Source organism: Chaetomium strumarium, assembly GCF_033439665.1.
Source record: "Chaetomium strumarium strain CBS 333.67 chromosome Unknown B0T15scaffold_3, whole genome shotgun sequence".
NCBI lineage: Eukaryota > Fungi > Ascomycota > Sordariomycetes > Sordariales > Chaetomiaceae > Chaetomium > Chaetomium strumarium.
This window is the reverse complement of record NW_026944431.1, coordinates 3,396,327-3,413,829: the sequence shown is the minus strand read 5'-3', so window position 1 is coordinate 3,413,829 and position 17,503 is coordinate 3,396,327. Positions and strand designations below refer to the sequence as shown.

General features: G+C 56.7%; 6 protein-coding genes across 6 annotated transcripts; 3 read left to right on the top strand and 3 right to left on the bottom strand.

Annotated features, from left to right (window-relative positions):
• Positions 1 to 10: 10 nt before the first annotated feature.
• Positions 11 to 2,423, bottom strand: B0T15DRAFT_530008 (mannosyltransferase-like protein). The gene is made up of 3 exons (XM_062869146.1): positions 2,213 to 2,423; positions 1,468 to 2,149; positions 11 to 1,410 (listed from the first exon to the last, which is right to left on the bottom strand). Exons 1-3 carry the CDS (start codon positions 2,296 to 2,298, stop codon positions 340 to 342), a joined length of 1,839 nt encoding a protein of 612 aa, XP_062723147.1. The 5' UTR covers positions 2,299 to 2,423; the 3' UTR covers positions 11 to 339.
• A 492-nt stretch (positions 2,424 to 2,915) lies between these two features.
• B0T15DRAFT_394086 (Gar1/Naf1 RNA binding region-domain-containing protein) lies at positions 2,916 to 5,057 on the top strand (the record flags this gene model as incomplete). The annotated part of the gene is made up of 2 exons (XM_062864716.1): positions 2,916 to 3,159; positions 3,220 to 5,057. 2 exons carry the CDS (start codon positions 2,916 to 2,918, stop codon positions 5,055 to 5,057), a joined length of 2,082 nt encoding a protein of 693 aa, XP_062723146.1.
• Positions 5,058 to 7,241: 2,184 nt separating this feature from the next.
• On the top strand, positions 7,242 to 9,139 carry B0T15DRAFT_174894 (uncharacterized protein). Its single transcript, XM_062862243.1, has 2 exons — positions 7,242 to 8,644; positions 8,775 to 9,139. Exons 1-2 carry the CDS (start codon positions 7,403 to 7,405, stop codon positions 9,006 to 9,008), a joined length of 1,476 nt encoding a protein of 491 aa, XP_062723145.1. The 5' UTR covers positions 7,242 to 7,402; the 3' UTR covers positions 9,009 to 9,139.
• A 677-nt stretch (positions 9,140 to 9,816) lies between these two features.
• Positions 9,817 to 11,610, bottom strand: B0T15DRAFT_554047 (uncharacterized protein). The gene is made up of 2 exons (XM_062870341.1): positions 10,787 to 11,610; positions 9,817 to 10,728 (listed from the first exon to the last, which is right to left on the bottom strand). The coding sequence occupies exons 1-2, from the start codon at positions 11,215 to 11,217 to the stop codon at positions 10,134 to 10,136; spliced, it is 1,026 nt and encodes a 341-aa protein (XP_062723144.1). The 5' UTR covers positions 11,218 to 11,610; the 3' UTR covers positions 9,817 to 10,133.
• Positions 11,611 to 11,981: 371 nt separating this feature from the next.
• B0T15DRAFT_530002 (uncharacterized protein) lies at positions 11,982 to 13,656 on the top strand. Its single transcript, XM_062869145.1, has 3 exons — positions 11,982 to 12,498; positions 12,618 to 13,179; positions 13,247 to 13,656. Exons 1-3 carry the CDS (start codon positions 12,410 to 12,412, stop codon positions 13,418 to 13,420), a joined length of 825 nt encoding a protein of 274 aa, XP_062723143.1. The 5' UTR covers positions 11,982 to 12,409; the 3' UTR covers positions 13,421 to 13,656.
• A 520-nt stretch (positions 13,657 to 14,176) lies between these two features.
• Positions 14,177 to 17,014, bottom strand: B0T15DRAFT_174819 (magnesium transporter NIPA-domain-containing protein). The gene is made up of 2 exons (XM_062862242.1): positions 15,994 to 17,014; positions 14,177 to 15,939 (listed from the first exon to the last, which is right to left on the bottom strand). Exons 1-2 carry the CDS (start codon positions 16,762 to 16,764, stop codon positions 14,485 to 14,487), a joined length of 2,226 nt encoding a protein of 741 aa, XP_062723142.1. The 5' UTR covers positions 16,765 to 17,014; the 3' UTR covers positions 14,177 to 14,484.
• Between the last annotated feature and the right edge of the window lie 489 nt (positions 17,015 to 17,503).

Sequence of the window (17,503 nt, the reverse complement as noted above, 5' to 3'; positions counted from 1 at the left end):
CCATTGGAACTTCATTTCATCTTGCCACAATTTCCTTGGCAAACTCTTTTTTTCTCAATATTGGATCAGGGATGCTTACAATATGTCTAAACGAGCGGAGTGTGAAAGACTCAGTAAAAGCCAAATTCGCAACAAACACGTCTGACAGTCTAGGTAGGTAGTAGTGAAGAACCAAGGATATGTCCTAACAACTCCATAAAACCTGCTCCTTCCCATGTATAAGCTCGCAGGACCCGGCATCCCGAGTATGCCTAACAACTGACTAGGAAACTCGACACTAAATCTATCTCAGAACCTCCCAATGCCATGCTCATAAATACTAAACCATCTACACTTTTCTCACCTCCTCTGCTTTAACAGACAATGCCGCCCCCACCGCCGCCGGAAGTTCTCCGGCACGATCCCCCAATCCGGCAACCACAGCGTCCTCGCCAGAAAATGCGTCTTCTCGGCGTCCAAGAAGGGCACACACTTGACCTGCTCCCATCTTTCGACATCCGCAACATAGTCCGGCTCGTTGGGCGGCAACTCCCCCACCTGATCCTCGTCGCCCACCGCCGAGCGCTCGGAGAACTGGGTATCGACCAGGAAAACACACGTCTTCAGGTCGACATACTTGCCCAGATCCTCCTCGTTGCGATCGTTCAGCCCGGTCGTCGGCAGCCAGGTCCCGCTCCAGAAGCCAAAACCCGTGCGCGCCTCGGAGAACTCGCCCGGCAGCAGGCCGCGGAACTCGGAGCGGATGAACTTGGCGTGCATGTCGCGCGGCAGGAAGAAGGACGAGGGGAAGCGGTACCAGTCCTTGCCGAAACAGACCGTGTCGCCCGCCCCCCCGACGGTGCCGTCGGCGAGGGGCTTGTAGATGGACAGGGGCGCGTGGTAGCCCGAGTAGAGCCCCCAGATGCGGGCGAGGCCGATGTCGACCGACGCGAGGAGGCCCAGCGCCACGACGGCAAGCTTGGCCTTGGCCGGGATGCGGCCGACGAGGGAGCCAGGGTCGGCGTTGCCGAAAAGGGAGAGCAGGATGTGCAGCCCCAGGGCGGCGTTCAGCGCCAGGAAGGGGTAGGCCGGGTACATGAACCGCTCTTCCTTGTGCGGCTGCAAGGTGAATATGGCGAGCCACATGTAGAAAGGCGAGAGAAAGACGAGAGTGCGCAGGCCGGACTGGAAGGACTCGCCTGCGCTGCGCCGGGAGAAGAGCTTTTGGAGGAGGAAGAGCGGGAGCGAGAGGAGCGCGAGGATGAACCAGACGTTGAAATTCAGGAGCAGGTTTCTGAAGTAGAAGGTCCATGGTTCGGTGCCGTAGAGGTTGGGCCCCCCGGTGCTAGAGAAGATGTTGTACTTGATGATATTCCAGGAGACGACCTCGACTTTCTTGTAGAAGAAGGTGTTGATGGCCGTGTCGAAGGCCTTGGCATAATCTTAGCACGGAACGTCGGAGAACATTAGAAAAGGATGTGAGCTTACAACGAGGAGTAATGTTGCTACCACGCCGCGAACTAGCCTAATAAACGACTCGAAGAAGCGTTCCTTGTCACCCACCAATGCGAAGAAGACCTCCTCCGCCACAAAAGGGGCGCACAATGCTATGGCAAACGGCCAGCCGAGGACACCCCCCAGAGCGAACCAGAACATTCCCTGCGACGTCTTGAGCCCGCCGCGCCAGTTCATGAACGCAGACGCGCCCACCATGGCCATGTACATGGCGAAGCTGGACGGGAGGTAGGCTGTGCTGGAATGGAAGTTGCCCGGGCTGAAGACCAGCGCCACGATGAAGAACAGGCCAACACGCGGGTTCACGGCCAGACAGACGGTACGCCACATGAGCGTCTGGCTGAGCGCGCAGACAAAGGCGAGCAGGTACCGAAGGAAGTAGAACTCGGCCACCTTGGACGAGTGCGGCAGTAGGCGGCGAACGTTGGCCCCGAGGGCATGGATAGCGATGTACAGCCAGCTGCGGATGGCGTAGTCCGGCGAGTACTCCCACGTCTGCAGGCCGTATCCATGGCTGAGGTAGTGCGTGGGCTCCCAGTAGTTGAAGGTCTCGTCACAATCCTGGATCGGGGAGAAGACGGCCGAGATGAGGTTGGCGCCGAGGAAGATATAGAATGCCGAGATGGGCTCCATGGCAAAAGCATCCTTGATCGCCCTGGCGAAGACGTGGTCAGCCAGCCTGCACTTCCATCCACGCTTCTGGACATGCCGAGCTCACTTTTTCCGGGCATGCTTGGCCGATGGATGAATGAATTCCGGTTTGCCCTTTTCTGGCGCAGCCTTAGGTGTGGTTTTAGGCGCCATGGTTGCACTGGTCCCTGGCCAGGCTCGATAACTGAAGTCACGCGTATGAACGGAGCTTAGATGTTATCTGGTCAATTGTTACCGGTACTCTATGACAACTTGAAGACTCTCACAGTGACGTGACCTCAACAAACTCGGAACGGCTGCAGCAGTTTGTTGAGTGGCACCCGATGATCTGGGTTCCTGACTACGCTAGTACATAGACGGTATAGCGCTCCCGCGGTGGCCCAAGCGGCGTTGCAACCTTGAATGATTGCTTGCAGACTCAACTTTTTTAGATCCGACTTTTTTGCCTTCCTCTTCGAGTTGAAGAAATCGGCATCATCATTTCTGAAGTGATCAGCATTTAACACCCTCCCACCTGGTTGTCGGCCGTCTTGCCTGAGATTTTGATTTTTCATCGACCTATTTTGACTCGGGGCCTTGTGATTTGGCTCGTGTCCAGATTTGCCCCGTGTGTCTTGCGGTTCACAGGCTGAAGGAGCTTTCGTCACGAAGTGTGAAAGCGCTTCGCACAGCACTCCAAGTTGGTGATTATCTGTCGCAGTCGCCATTCATCGAACTGTCATTGGCCGCCGTTGCAAGAAGGTGTCGACAGCCACCGGCCGGTCGACAACATGGCGGGCACGCCTTTTGAAATTCCTGGTCTCGGCCAGGCCAAACCGAATGAGCAACTGCCAAAAGAGAACTTCACCCCCGACCTCCTCGTCGCAGCCGCAAGTATATTGGGGGAGCACGGGCTCATCGGGTGTGGTACTAACGGGAACGCGCAGTGGGAGAGGAAGCAAAAAGAAGAACAAGAGAAGCAACAAAAAGAGGAGGCAGCAAACACAACAACAATGACGGACCAGGCAGATAAGGGTTTGGAGGTGGACACCGGCCACATCATTACCACAGCACCTCATCAAAACGAAAACCAAGACATCACGATGCAAGGCCAAGACTCCAAGAGCGCGGAACAAAACCAAGATATTAAGATGCAAGATCAAGGTGCGAGAAGCGAGGAGGCCCAAAGTGCCGACACCGGCATGAAGGACAGCGACGGCACGGCGAGTCACGACCTGACGCGTGCCTTGGAAGCCGCCCTTGAGTCGCACATTGAGGAGCCTGCTGGACCGACTGAGCAGCAGGGTGGAGGCAGCGCCGCCGAACAGCAACAGGGTGCGACCGATGCGCAGCAAGAAGGGGAACACCCAGAGTGGGAGGTTGACTCGTCGCCTTACGTGTCGTCCTCAGAATCTTCTAGCTCTGACAGTTCAGATGAGGATTCGGAAGATGAAGGCGGTCATCCTCTTCTCAGCATCGAGGAAACTGCCCGCCTGCTGATGGCTGCTGACGGAGACGGCGAAGGAGATGGCGATGGTGCCGGAAAATCCAGGGGCGCCGGTTCGGTACTCCGTACGAAGAACGAGATGCCCGAAGAGGTCCTTCCCAAGCCCGAGGTCACCATTACCCCAGAAATGAAGATCGAGCCTCTGGGAACTATCGAGACCATTCTCGAGAACATTGTTGTCATCAAGTCGCAAACTCCAGGCGAGGTCCAGGTCATCGAAGTTGGCTCGGTGGTCTGCAAAGAGGACAGAACAGTTATCGGCGCGCTGTCCGATGTCTGGGGCAACGTGAAGGACCCTAGGTACACGCTGATGTTCGCCGAGGAGGACGAAATTAAAGAACTCGGGCTGGCGGTCGGGATGCCCGTCTATTACTCCGTCGAGCACGCCCAATATGTCTTTACCCAGCCTTTGAAAGAAGTCAAGGGCACTGACGCCAGCAATCTGCACGATGAGGAAGTGGCAGCCGACGAGATGGAGTTCTCTGACGACGAAAAGGAGGCAGAGTACAAGAGACAGCAGAAGATGAAGAAGCGCGGCGGAAAAGGTGGCCGCGGAGGACGTGAGCAGAGCATTGCGACCAGTCACACAATGTCCCCCAGGCAAGGTCCTGGTGCCAGCCTCAACTACGACGATGATGAGGATGGACCCTATAGACCCTTGGCCCGACCTCCTGGCTATGGTCAGGGCGGCCCGTCATCACTTCCCAATTTGCCCCCTAGGCCCGAGACCGGGTTCAGTCCGCCTCGTGGCGGACGGGGTCACGGTCACCGCGGATCCCATCGCGGCGGGCGTGGTGATTTCCGGGGACGCAACAACCGTGGCGGTCACCGTGGCGGCGACCGGAGACGCGGCTCGCGGGGAGGTGGAAGCGGAAGTTATCCGCAGTTTGGCCTCGATGGCGCGGCTTCGCCGCAAGCACCTTTCTCTAGCCTCCCACCGCCTGCTCCCCAGAATCCGCACCTGCCCCCTCCCCCCTTTGGTGCGAAGCCTCCGGTGCCCGCCGGCCATTGGCCTACCCCTACCGCCCCCTTTGCACCCCCTCAAGTGCCATACCCGCACCCGCCGTCAGGTCGGCCGCAGATGCCCCCTACCCATCATCAGCCCCCGGCGGGTGATTTCACCTTCAACTACCAGGCCTGGAACCAGACCCAAGGCCAACAGTATCAATACCCTCCTGCGGCTCCTCACCATCCGCCGCCTGCTCCCCATCAGCCGGCCCACCCGACTGGCTATGCGCAGCCGCCTGTGCCTCCGCAAGTCCCTGCTTGGCCGATGGCCAGCGCCGCTCCGCAGGTGTCTCCAGCCACAGGCGCATACAACCCAGCTTTCTACGGCGGCTACCAGCAACCGCAGCAACCGCAGCCGGGACAGGAGTACTGGACCCAGCAGCAGCATGGCAGTTATGGTCGGGGGCCAACCCAGTAATGGCTGCTTTTCAGTCTTACACGTCTCTTGAATGATGACTCAAGAGAGTCTCATGGCAGCCTGCACTTTTCTCAGGTTGCTGCACCATGTATCAGCATTGGCTTAGAGACAACGGTCACAGCTGGTACATTAGGAGCGATATTCACAGCCGAAGCAGCCCGGCCTTCTGCAGAGACAACTAAGGACGTCATTGAGCGATGATATATCCCACCAAGTCTCAATTAGGATTTACATTGTACGGAGTAACTCGGCATGATTTTGCTGCATTTGTACGCTACCTTCTCATCATGTACGGATACATCAACTTCGCAATGGGCTAGTCGGAGTTGAGGACGCAAAAAATATGATGCATAGAGGACAAGGAGCAGTTTCACCCCTGTCTGACTGCTTTGCTCCTCAGTGGTTACGTTAACACCAGGAATATTGTGCGGAATTGAACACAATGTGTACACTACGGATTACGGATACCACTATCTAGCTGTCTCTCGCATGAATCTTCGCGTGTATGCATTGGAAGCCTTGGTTCTCCCAAAAATGATCAGCGACTGTCTGTTCAACCAGGGAAGTGATTGTCGCCATCACCGTAGCCATCCAATCCGCTATTTCCAACTGTTGCCGTCCCGTCCAAATTCCCTCAGCGTTGTCGGCAGTTAGGAGAGTCAAAGTGAGTTACCACGGTCCTATCTCCGTTGGCTTTAGTTCCCGATGCTGTTCATTTTATCCTGATCGCGATTCCGTAACGCGTTCGCCTGGTCAAGTGCCCGTATTCATATCATTCCGAGAGTGGAGTAATCCGTAAGGGGTTCGCGTGCTCACAACGTGCTACTCCACGTGCCGGATGAACCGATATCGCGATTGTTTCAGAGGCTGGCCTGGTGCTACCAAATTCCTCGTTTGTTCCCCGCAAGAAGCCTGGAAGGCGTTTGCGATGATCACTGATCCAAGAGTCATTGGCCCGCAACAGTTCCGCCTTTTGACAGATTGACAGAGCCAGAGTCCTCAGTCGGACGACTTTTGTTTGCCCTTACGAAGATAGGGACTGTACGTTTTGGCATTTATGTATTGTACCTCCGTGCAGTGTATGCAGTGTATGCATCGAGAGACACTCGCCAACCAACGGGGAGAATGGTCGTTCCGAGAATAGAAACTGTAAACGTCGGCATGGCACTGCACCTGTCACACGGCAGGGTGACTCAGCCACAAGAAGTTCCAAGCCATGAAGACCATCTGCACCTGACGCACTTCGCACTTCTCCCTCGAATGTCGTCGAGCTTTTTGATCACAGCAGATTTCCGGAATCGCTCTCGCAAGACCCCCGGCCACAGGCCTAGCGTGTTGTGCACGACGCGGGGAGGAAAGCAAACGAACCTTGAAGCTTGTGACCTTTCACGCCATTCCCACGCCTGCAGGACTTAGGTTTGGCAGGACCCCTGTCAGCAATTTCGCTTCCTGGCTGATCATCCCGCCAACCAATCAGACGGAGCTGGTCCCTGGAACGGCGTTGAAGAGGTACCACCTTCGCACACAGAACACGTACAAGGAAACATCCCGTCGGGACGGACAAATGACAAAGTGCCTCTACTCCGTACCATCCAGTTATCCGCTGGGTTTAGAAGGCTGCACTCTTCGTATTTCCTATGCCAGGTCAATGCAAGAATATGAGGAGCCGGGCTCATTCAGCGGAGCTGCAATATCTCGGAAACGACTGCGGCACAGCATTCGTTCGGGCAGTTCATTGCCTGCAACTCTGCAACTCTTGACGCTTTGCCGGCACCCTGTCAGCGAAGGATTGAGCGGCACACCAACCCACTTGCAGATCTCTGAGGCCCGAGCCCCCTGCTTTCTGCGGACAACAGGGCTCCCCTGGCTGATGGTTAGCGCCAACAGCTCCTCCTCCGGCAGAGCACAGCGTCTTCCCACTCCTCTTTGGCGCCTCCTCTGCGGTGCTCCAACACCAGCGACTATCTTCCATCTGGTGTCGTCGTCGTCCACTTCTTCGTCATGTGGATTAGCTGAGACCTGAGATCTCATCGTTGCCTTCATTTGGGAAATACCAACTGTCTATTCCTTCCTTTCACTTGAGACCAGCCGAGCCGCTGTATCCGCGCCCGCTGTTCCTTTGTTCTCCTTTCTCAGTCAATCTCACAGATCGCAACGGCGCATATTTCCATTCTTGATGCACACCGGAAAGTAGATGCTTTCTGGGCGGGAACGATTATTATTTGGCAGGTAGACCTGGAAAGCCAAACCGGAGCATCTGGGATTACATCGGTCAATTCGACGACAGCAGAGGGACTCTTCAGCAGCGAACAGCGCGCTTTCAGCGCGCCAGACACATAGGAACCATGGAGGCTGGGGAACGTTGGCATACAGTCAGGCATAAGATCGGGATACCGGTGAAAGGCGGCTTGCCGAGGATGAATCCCGGGCGACGGGCTCTCGACGAGACCCTTCCTACCGAAGTACTGCCTACCGAAGTCATTGCTCCCACGGAGATCTCCATGAGCCTCGAGTCGACAATTGTGGTTGCCCCAACTTCGACAACAAGCTCAACGAGTACCATCCACAGCGTAACTGTGACCCCGACAACGGCGATTGCGTCAAAACCAACAGTAACCGCGGATCCAAGCGACAATGACGGCGAAGGAATGAGCGTAGCGACCAAGGCCGGCATCGTGATCGGTGCGCTCGGCGGCGTTTTGGTTGTGTTCGTGCTAGTGTACCTGGTCATCAGCGCGCGAAGAAAGAAGATGGAGAGGCGTAGACAGCAGATCGAGGACGACGAGAAGATCAACGGACCGTTCGCCGACAGCGCCGCCATCCCACCGCCACCCCCGAGCAAGGCCCCGAGACTTAGCCTACGGCCCATGAGCAAGTTGCTTCCCGGCCTCAACGGCCCATCCCACGCCGAGCGGAGAGACAGCCGTGGCATCGCCCTGACGCTCAACCCGGTCTCCAGCACGTCCCTTTCGCCCCTGAACCGACCTCCGGGGACCAGCGCGTGGGAGCGCCCCACGCAGCGTTCGGCCATAACCACCCCCAACGGCGGTGACAATTACCGCCCCGGCACGAGCGGGAGCCTGCACCCCAACAACCCGTTCCACGACAACCAGCGCATCCCCGACGAGCCGGTCAGCCCCATCAGCTCGGTGAGCGCGTACAGCCACCGCGGCGTTGGTGTCGCCACCACAACTGACTCGATTCCCGAACCTGTCTCCCCCATCGGCGGCGACGACGACGACCATGGACTCGGCTTCGAGTCAAGCAACGGCCCCGCCGGGTCTCACCTGACCCGAAACACCTCAGTCCGCAAGGACATCCCCAAACCGCTCGACCTGACGAAACCACCATCCCCGCTGTATGCCGTGCCGCCCAGTCCGTCAGGCACAGAGTACTCGATGCATTCTATATCGCCAGGGCAGTTCCCGGTCCCTACTCCCAGCGCAGCAGCCATTGCCGCCGCCGGCGGGCCCTCCCATTCGACTGTGCACCGCGTGCAGCTCGACTTTGAGCCAACCCTAGAAGACGAGATGGAGTTGCGAGCGGGCCAACTCGTTCGCCTGCTACACGAGTATGATGACGGATGGGTGCGTTTCTTTTCACTTCATATTCCTCACTCTTCAGACTCACCCCTCCCCCGTTTCCCTCCCCCCACAGAATCTTCGCCATCATGTATGAAAAAGACGACAAACTAACGGCGTCATGCTGCGCAAACAGGCATTGTGTATCCGCATGGACCGCTCCGAACAAGGCGTCGTCCCCCGAACCTGCCTCTCCACGCGCCCGCTGAAGCCACGACCTGCGCAGGGGGGGAATGGGCGGACCGGGCCACCCGTGATTCCGTCGTTCCCCACTGCGGGTGGCGGTGGTGGGAGGGACGGAAGGGGCCCAAGTCCGTCCGGATTCCGAGGCGACGGCGCGGCGAGTCCTGCGCCTGGGCAGGCTTATTAGTCTTGTCATGATTGAGACACCGCGGCCGTGCGGGATGTGTGATGAGAGAGAAGGTGGTCTTCTGAACTGAACTACACTGCACTGAAGGGCGGTAGGGATTGCAGAAGGAGATTGGTGGGGAAAAGGGAGGTTACCTCATAACTCAGAACAGGTGCCGGGATTGAAGCTCGTCGATTTTTGGTTATCCATGGGGTGGGGCGGGATGGCGTTTAGGAAAGGGGCTGGTGTATCGGGGTTCAGAGGCGAACAATGACCTTGAGGGATGATGTTCGATGGATGGGTTGGGAATTGGGTTCGTTGGCGTGGAGGTTCCATCTTCGGGGATGGATGGGATGACTCTTTTTTACCCGAAAATTCTGTGCCGCTCGCTGTGGTCGACTGGTTGCATCGCTTAAATTCCCTTCTGGCACACCTCGGAGGTGGTGGAATGACGTTTTTCGGGGTACATGTTTGGATGCTGAGGCTGTCCTACCTGTCTGGGGTTTCGATTCTGGCTCGCCGGTTCTTGTGGATGATATATTTACTTCTGTCTGTTGTGGCTGGAATGGAACGTGATGTGTCGAACTTGTCTACTTAGCTCACTTGAGCGAGGGAACTGATCCTAAGGTTCCAGCCCACCCCATGCTACATCCCTTCCGCGCAACAGCATACAAGTCGAAAGAAGGCTTCAGATCGGCAGCAGCACCTCTTCGTGAAGCGAAGACAAGACAGACCAATGTAAGTGGGAAAAAAAAAAAAAAAAAAAAAAGAAAGGCGTGTGATACTCGTCCCCCGACTACCCCTTGTATGAAAGGTCCAACTTATCTGGCACTGGCATCCCATCACGTTCACGTTCTATCGGGTACCGCTGGCAGCCGCTCTAACTTTGGTTCACATGATGTGGACTTGCATTTCTATTCTCCTTTGTTTGAGCTTGCCCAATGATCTCCGCCGAATATCCTGCGGCATCCTCGAGGCTGATACGTGTCCACATGAAGAAACACGTCCAGGAGAGGACCCGCCGGAGGCAAAGCCATACAACATGAGATCCGTCCCAACCGAGACAAAGGTTGGCGCATAAATGAGACGAGTCCCCTTACCAGGATGGCCCTCTCATGATAGCACGTCTTCATATACTGAGCGATCTCACATGCCAATGGTCTGGCGGACTCCGATTTGATGGAAATAGATCAGCCAGTTATTCGGCCTGGGACCCCTCTGCACGGTAAACGGCGCGTCCTCGAGTTTATCTCCCTCCAGGTAATGCCCTTCCAACAACTGGGCATCGGGGCCACGTCTCTCAGGGAGCTCTGGCAGCCCTAGCACGAAACGGCGCTTGTCCGGCACACGGACATCGAACAGCTTGCCGAAGAAGCGTGTTTCGCTGACCCGCTTGTGCCAGGGCCGCAGGTCGCTCGAGTCGAACCAGATGCGCAGCGCCTGGAGGTCGGGCAGCTTCACGAGATGGTCGCACACACGCTGCCACGGGTTGTTCCGCATGGAGAGGAAGGGCCGGGCCCTGCCCGCGAAGACGGCGGGTGGTCCTTCGTCGCTGCCCGGCCCGCCCGTCGGGTAGTAGATCTCGGTGAGGATGTTGGCCGCGCGGATGCAGAGTTCCAGTGAGCGGAGTGGGTAATGCCCCGTGTCCTTGCTATAGAGAGCTAGGAACTCCTCTGCTGTGTTCGTGTCGGTGAACACGAAGGTCGTGTTGCTATAGAGCGATGGCAGGCACTCGACATACCTTGCTTTCTCCATTAACACTTCCATCAGGCTTAGCGAAGGATTGTGGGGTCACTCACATCCTTTTACACGTCCTCAGAACATCCAAGAACCCGGTCCTCGTTGACGACCTAATACTACCAGCCCGGTTCGTTGCAGCAGTATGACGGTGGTCCTTCCGATTCTCTTCACAGGCCCAGTGCAAGCACCACTCACTCTTCAACCGAGCTCCCCAGACCGTCCGGGAGGCCGAGTCGTTCTCGGCGGCATACTGGGCCATCCGGATATCCTCAGCGGACGGGTCCGTGATGCAAGGTAAATGAGACCACTCCAGAACGGTCATAGGATCATACTGGCCAAGGATTATGTGCTGCCGGGAAGAGGAGAGGCGCCAGAACTCAACGTAGATGAGGTTCCGGATTTCAGCGGGGAGCACTCCGAAGAAAGGCGACGAGAGTTGGGGTTCCGCGGTGAGATGGAAGGACTTGGTGTCAATGGGCTGGCTGGCCATGGTGGGTGGCGGTTGGAGGCCGAATCGAATTATTCGACTCCGTTACCAGGCCGGCCACTCTTTCTCAGGTCTCGAGAGACTCGGGGATTGTTTACACTGTGACGGCGTGGTGTGCGGTAGAGATGTGCTCTCTGCAGTTCGCTGCCTGCATGAAGCTGGCGGCCTCGGAGCGAAAGTCTGCCGTTCCCCGCACCATTTCCGACGCTGTTGCCTCACAGTCCGTAGAAGAGCCACGCAATGGGCCACGCAATTGGCCATCCTTCTAAAGTATGTACTTACTTTTGATTAGACGGCCACGCTCAGCTTCAAAGGGCAGAAAATCAGACCCCAAATAACTTGTTAAAGATGGAGCATCCTCTGCCAGGAGAGGCACGTCTCCGCGGGCAAAATCCAGGACAGACTGATATACAGCACGGAGAGCAGGATCCGGACTGTCAAATGTTGCCTGGTGCTGCCTTGGGAGTACACTCTGGTCTCTGCAAAAGGCAATCGGTCGATGTGGGAGCAAGAGCAATGCTTGGGAGAGTCTCAGTCAAAGAAGGCTGAGCCAGCATGCCATTACCTGATGTTTCGGGCAGCTTATCAGCCCATCGATACAGGTACTAGTCACAAGACATGCAAGATCTATGGAAGTCAACACGAAGTAAACTTTGTAGTATGGAGCTCCGTACGGATACCGTACATAGCTGCAGACTGCAGTGTAATCTGAAACTCGAGGTGACAGAAGCTGCCCCCCTGCGAGCCCTACACTAGGTGGTTGACTTGCTGAAGGCACGGAGCGATGAGCTGAATCCCGCGCGGCCCGGCTTCTGGAATCTTCCCGGCCTTGACAAATCGGGCTGAATGTGGTCGGGAATTGAACCAATGCCCCACCTTCCCAACCATTGGCCCCGCGGCCGGGAGGCTGCAGCGGGCTGACTTAAAGTGAGGTGACGCCTGAAGCTGCGCCGAACGCCGGCAACCGCGAGGTTCAGCCATCGCCGGGACAAACAAAGAGTGGGAAGCGTTTGCGGCAAGATAATAACCTTCCGTTTACACTGATCCAGTGTGGAAATAACGTCCGCCGGCCCATCTTCTCCAAACGCGTCAACAAGTGAACTTCTAGCACAGGGCCACGTACCTGCGCGCCTCCCCCCTTGAAGTCGACGGAGCAAGACAAACAAACCATGTCGTGACTTTCTCCAATTCAAATATGGCGAAATCATTACAGCTCAAGGAAGAGGGCAACCGCCACTTCCAGGCGGGCGAGTACCCGATGGCCGATGCCATCTACTCAAAAGCGTAGGCCACACACACAAATTGCCTGAACCTGCCCGCGGCTGGCAGAGAGAGAGAGAGAGAGAGTTCTGGTTGCAAAAGGAGCTAATGAAAAGATATATATACCGCGCGCATCCCAACAGTCTCATCGTAGACCCGAGCAACCCCACGCTCTACACGAACCGCGCCAATACCCGGCTGCGGATGTCGCAGTGGGACAATGCCATCGCCGACTGCAACGAGTGCCTCAAACTATCACCCGACAACATGAAGGCGCACTACTACCTCTCACAGGCCCACCTCGCCCTGCACGCGTACGACGACGCGCTGGAGCACGGCCTCCGGGCGCACAGCCTGTGCGTGAAGACGCTGGACAAGGGCCTGGGCACCGTCACGACACACGTGCTCAAGTGCAAGAAGGAACGGTGGGACGACATGGAGAAGCGGAGGATACGGGAGACGTCGGACCTGGAGATGGAGGTGGTGGAGTTGTTGGAGCGGGAGCGGGATCAGGCGCTCCGCGAAGCTGAGGCGGCGGATCTGGACGAGGGGAGCCGGAAGGAAATCCGGGACGAGTGGGAGCGCAAGATCGAGAGGATGCGGGACGTATTTGAGAAGGCGAGGCCGAAGGAGGAGAAACGGAGGCAGGTTCCGGACTGGGCCATTGACGACATCAGCTTCTGCGTCATGGTCGATCCTGTTATTGTGAGTCTTGCTTTGCTGGGAAGCTTGCCCTGGGAATGGGCAGAGTGATTTCTAACTGTGATGGCAGACGAAAACCGGCAAATCCTATGAGCGCGCCTCCATCGTCGAGCATTTGCGCCGCCAGCCCCAGGATCCGCTTACTAGAGAACCGCTGTATATCGCCGAGCTCAGGCCGAACCTCGACCTCAAACAGGCCTGCGACGAGTTCCTGGAGGAGAATGGTTGGGCCGCGGATTGGTGAACGGCCGGTCCGGAGGTGGCCATCTCAGCAGTTTGACGGAAAACACTGCACATTGGCGGCTGGCATCAGGTTCCATGCATGGCGCGGCGTTATCGGCTTCGGCGGGGTTCACTTCTCTTCTCTCTTCAGACAACGGTTTCTAAGCCTATGATTTTATGAATTTGGAAGGCAGCGAATGAGCAGATCTAGCGACCCTCATAAATACACCACTTCATGCTTTCAAGCTCCAACCGCCTTCGCGAACCAGCTCAATATTGCCCACCTGCCCTGGCCCTCGCGCCGCCGGCCAGTCTTGGGTGTCCTCCAGGCCACCACAGGTCCCGTTAGCCCATGCCACCGCCACCTTTCTCTCTTCATTTCTTCGTTTTGCTCCTACATCCCCGCTCCTTCCTCCTCAAACGTCGCTTTCTCTTCTCTTCCCCTTGACCTCCACTTGCCGACTCCTTGAACGCGACGACGACCACCACCACCCATTGTCCAGGACAAGGCCGATGAAATGCGTGTCTGTCCTGGCAGTGAGCGTTTGAAGCAGCTCCCTATGATTGGTGGTCTCTTCGAGAACAGGACTGTCTAGTTCGCCACCACGGTAATGCAATAAGATCACATTCCCCGACGCAGTGAGGAGCTGGTATCATTAGGTTTTTCACTACAATACAAGTATCATCTAGTGTGCATGACAAACGGGGGGCATACAATGCCAAACCACGGAGGACTTCTATATGTATAGCACATGCAAAGCCCCCATTGCCATGGCCTATCACCTCCGTCCCTGAACCTCACATGAAAACGAGTGCAAGACCAACCGGCGTCGAAACACTCCGCAGCCTCCCATTAAGCTCTGCCACTCATGCCATCCAAACACACCAGATACATACCCCATACAAGTCCTGTAAGGTCTAAGCATGCCGCCTCCCATAACCCGACAAGAGAACCTCTCCTCATCATGCTTCATGCTGTCATGTCATGATCATGCTGCTTCGACTTAGGCCGCCTTCTATCCAAGCATACGCTATATACCCCCAAAAAAAGGAAAGGAACCGTCGAAAAGACAAAGGCACGAAAAATCACATGAAACCTCCCCCATTCCCACCACCGCCGAACGGTAATGGCGGCAACCTTGGTAGCGGCTTATCCTTATCCCTATCCCTATCCTCCTCCTGCTCATTTCTGTTGGCGCTCTCGCTCCGTCTCTTGTCTCTCAGCCGCCGCCGATACTTCTCATGGTCTGGTATCTCTTGCTCCAGCCCCTTCTCGTCACTTTCGCCTCCAGCCTTTCGCGAGGGGCTGGTATTATACCCCTTGGTGATACTGTGCCCGTACAACCGCGCAGCAGCAGCGGGCTCCTTGTCGTCGCGATACTCGTGCTCTTCCACGTGGTAGTAGTAATCGCCGTCATCATCGTCGCTATCGTCGTACTGCTTGCCACTACCTCTCAGCGCGGGCATCGATGTGTGTGAATCGCCCTTGACCAGTCCCAGCGTTTCTTCCTCGGTCGCCCCGCGCATCTGTGGGCTGGAGTAGCCCCGCGACGAAATCCTCTGTCGACGGTGGTCACTGGGCCCGTCGTTCCGGCGGCCAGGGGACTGGCCGCGTTTGAACATGTTCTGGAAGGAAAACTGACGGCGGGCGGAGTGCAGCGGTGGCGTTGGCGGTGCCAGTCCTGCGGAGTCGGCGAACTGTACGTGCTGCGTGGATCCCGAGCCTTCTTCACCTGTGACGGCCGATCTGTACTCTTCGGGTTCGCCCGGCTTTGGCCCCGCAACGGATATTGATGTTAGCTGGACCGGGTGCATTGGGCTCTGCACTTTCGGTGCGTCGGCGCCCTTGCGGAAGTCAGGGTGCCCTGGGAGGACACTGCGTGCTTTTGTGCGGATGGTGCCCACGATGCTGGAGAGGGCCGGACTAAGGGGCCTGTTCGCTTCGGCAAGCTCCTCTTCGGTTGGGAAATGGGACCACCCTAGAGGCGGATGAGGAGTTGGTGGCGCGAGGGAAGGGGGCGCCGGGGATTTGATCGACCTGTGCGTGCTGAACGTTCCGGTCCTGGCACTGCTGAATGTCCCTGTCCTCCGCCGTCTGATGCCATCCCATTCATATTTTGGCACACCATTCTCGTCGACCGACTCAAGGGTTTCCTGCATCTTTTCCTCGTGCAGGCGCTTCAACTCTTCAAGCTCCATCTTCTGCCGTGCTGATGAGAGCCTCCTGACAATAGCGGCTGCGCCTCTAATGGCATCGGCCTTCGGTTCTGTCTCGGGCTGTGGCTGCTCCGCAATGGTATGTATCTGGTCCAAATCTCCGGTGAACACAGCCGCGTCCGGAACGTCTTTGGCGGACTTGGACAGCTGGAGGAGCACCACTCCCGAGCATATGGTCAAAAAGCCGTTGACCACTGTAATGATGGACGTAGGTGTCCCTTTGAAACCGCGGAATAGGACAGCCGAAGTGATGATCGTCGTACTGGTAAAATAAACATAATAGGTAGGCGTCACTAGCGCAGCGTTGAAGAGATTGAGCGCTTTCTGTTACTTCGTCAGTACAAATGCAGATCGGAGAGGTATCATCAACGGGCTCACATTCAGGTAGATTATTTCTGTCAGCAGGGTCGCAATGACAAACACTAGGAGGACGTAGAGGAACCACTGGTTGAACTGCGGAGTCCCGCCGGCCTGGGCGATGATGGCAGCACCTAATCCCTGCGTCGCAACAACACTGAGACCCCCGATCCAGCTGCAGATCGAGATATAGACGAGCATGTTCTTGTTTCCGTACTTTGGCCCCAACCAGAATGCCACAATGACGGAGCCAACAATGATGACGCCGGCGTAAGTCAGAAAAGCAGGATGTATGACGAAGCCCTGCATCTCCTGGATGGTTGCGACAGACGAGTTTTCGGGCGCATTCATGACAATGACCACGGATCCGACGATGCAGAGAAAACAGGCGACCTTGCCGACCATGCTCAGCCGTTCCTTCAGGAATATAGCCGACAGGATCGTGGTGATAACGACCGAGAGCGCCCCGAGCGGCGTCACAAGGATGGCGTCCGTGAAGGCGTATGCGGCAAAATTGAGCCCCTCACCCAGAATCATCAAGGTCATGCCGGCCCACCAGTAGAAGTTCTTGAGGTATCCGTACCCTTCCCCGGCAACTTCGTTGTATTTCTCGTTCGCCCTGAGCAGTCCAACCTTCTTGAGCACGAACGATGTCCCGATGAACGCTCCAGATCCGACGGCCAGCCCTATGCCGATTGCCTTGAAGGCCGGCGGCCTCTCTCCGGGGACGGCAGCGCCGGAGCGGGTGTATAGTTCGTGCGCATGGCTGATGGCCTGCGCTGCGCTCTCCATGGCTGTGCCAAGGAGCCGACACGACGATTAGATCGTCAGTGTCCTGGCGTAACTTGGTGTCGTCTCGGAGGCGGCACGGGTTGATAAAGGGATATGTTCCGTCGGATGCGTCGTGGAAGTGCTATCGGCCAGGTGAAGTGTATGGGGGGCGGCATGAACAGCGGAATCAAGTCGAATAGGTTGACGTCCAATGTTGGCAGAAGTTTCTGAAGATGAGAGCAGTTTGAACAGTGCAGACCTCGGGCGCAGTAGTTCTGTGTCGGACTGCTTGTCCGCTCCACACAGGGCGACGAGGCAAAGACAGCCAGACCGGAGCGCAAGCCACCGGTCGAGACAGAGACCCTGAAGATCAGATCAGTATCAACCCTGGCAAGGTGGGATATCTGGTCGCGTTTACAGAGTAGGCAACGGAAGAGTTGAACTTTAGCACTGCCGCCTGAGGAGCAGTTGCGAATGCGCGGAAGTGCAGGCAATTTGTGCGTCGATGATCGATTTCCCTAGCTACAATGTAATCCGGAATCGAGATGTCAGCTGTGCGAGAGGATCCCAGCTTCTTTCTGTCCTTGAGTATCGGACCAAGCCCCTGTCACCCGTCGCTGGTTGCTGCGCAATGGTCCGCCGAGGCCCAGACCAGACCCCACCAAAACAATGCTCCCAGTGACCTTCCAGATTGTAGTAGACAGAAGAAGCTCGCTGTTGCAAACACCAAGTGATAATGTCTAAGTTGAACCAGCGACAG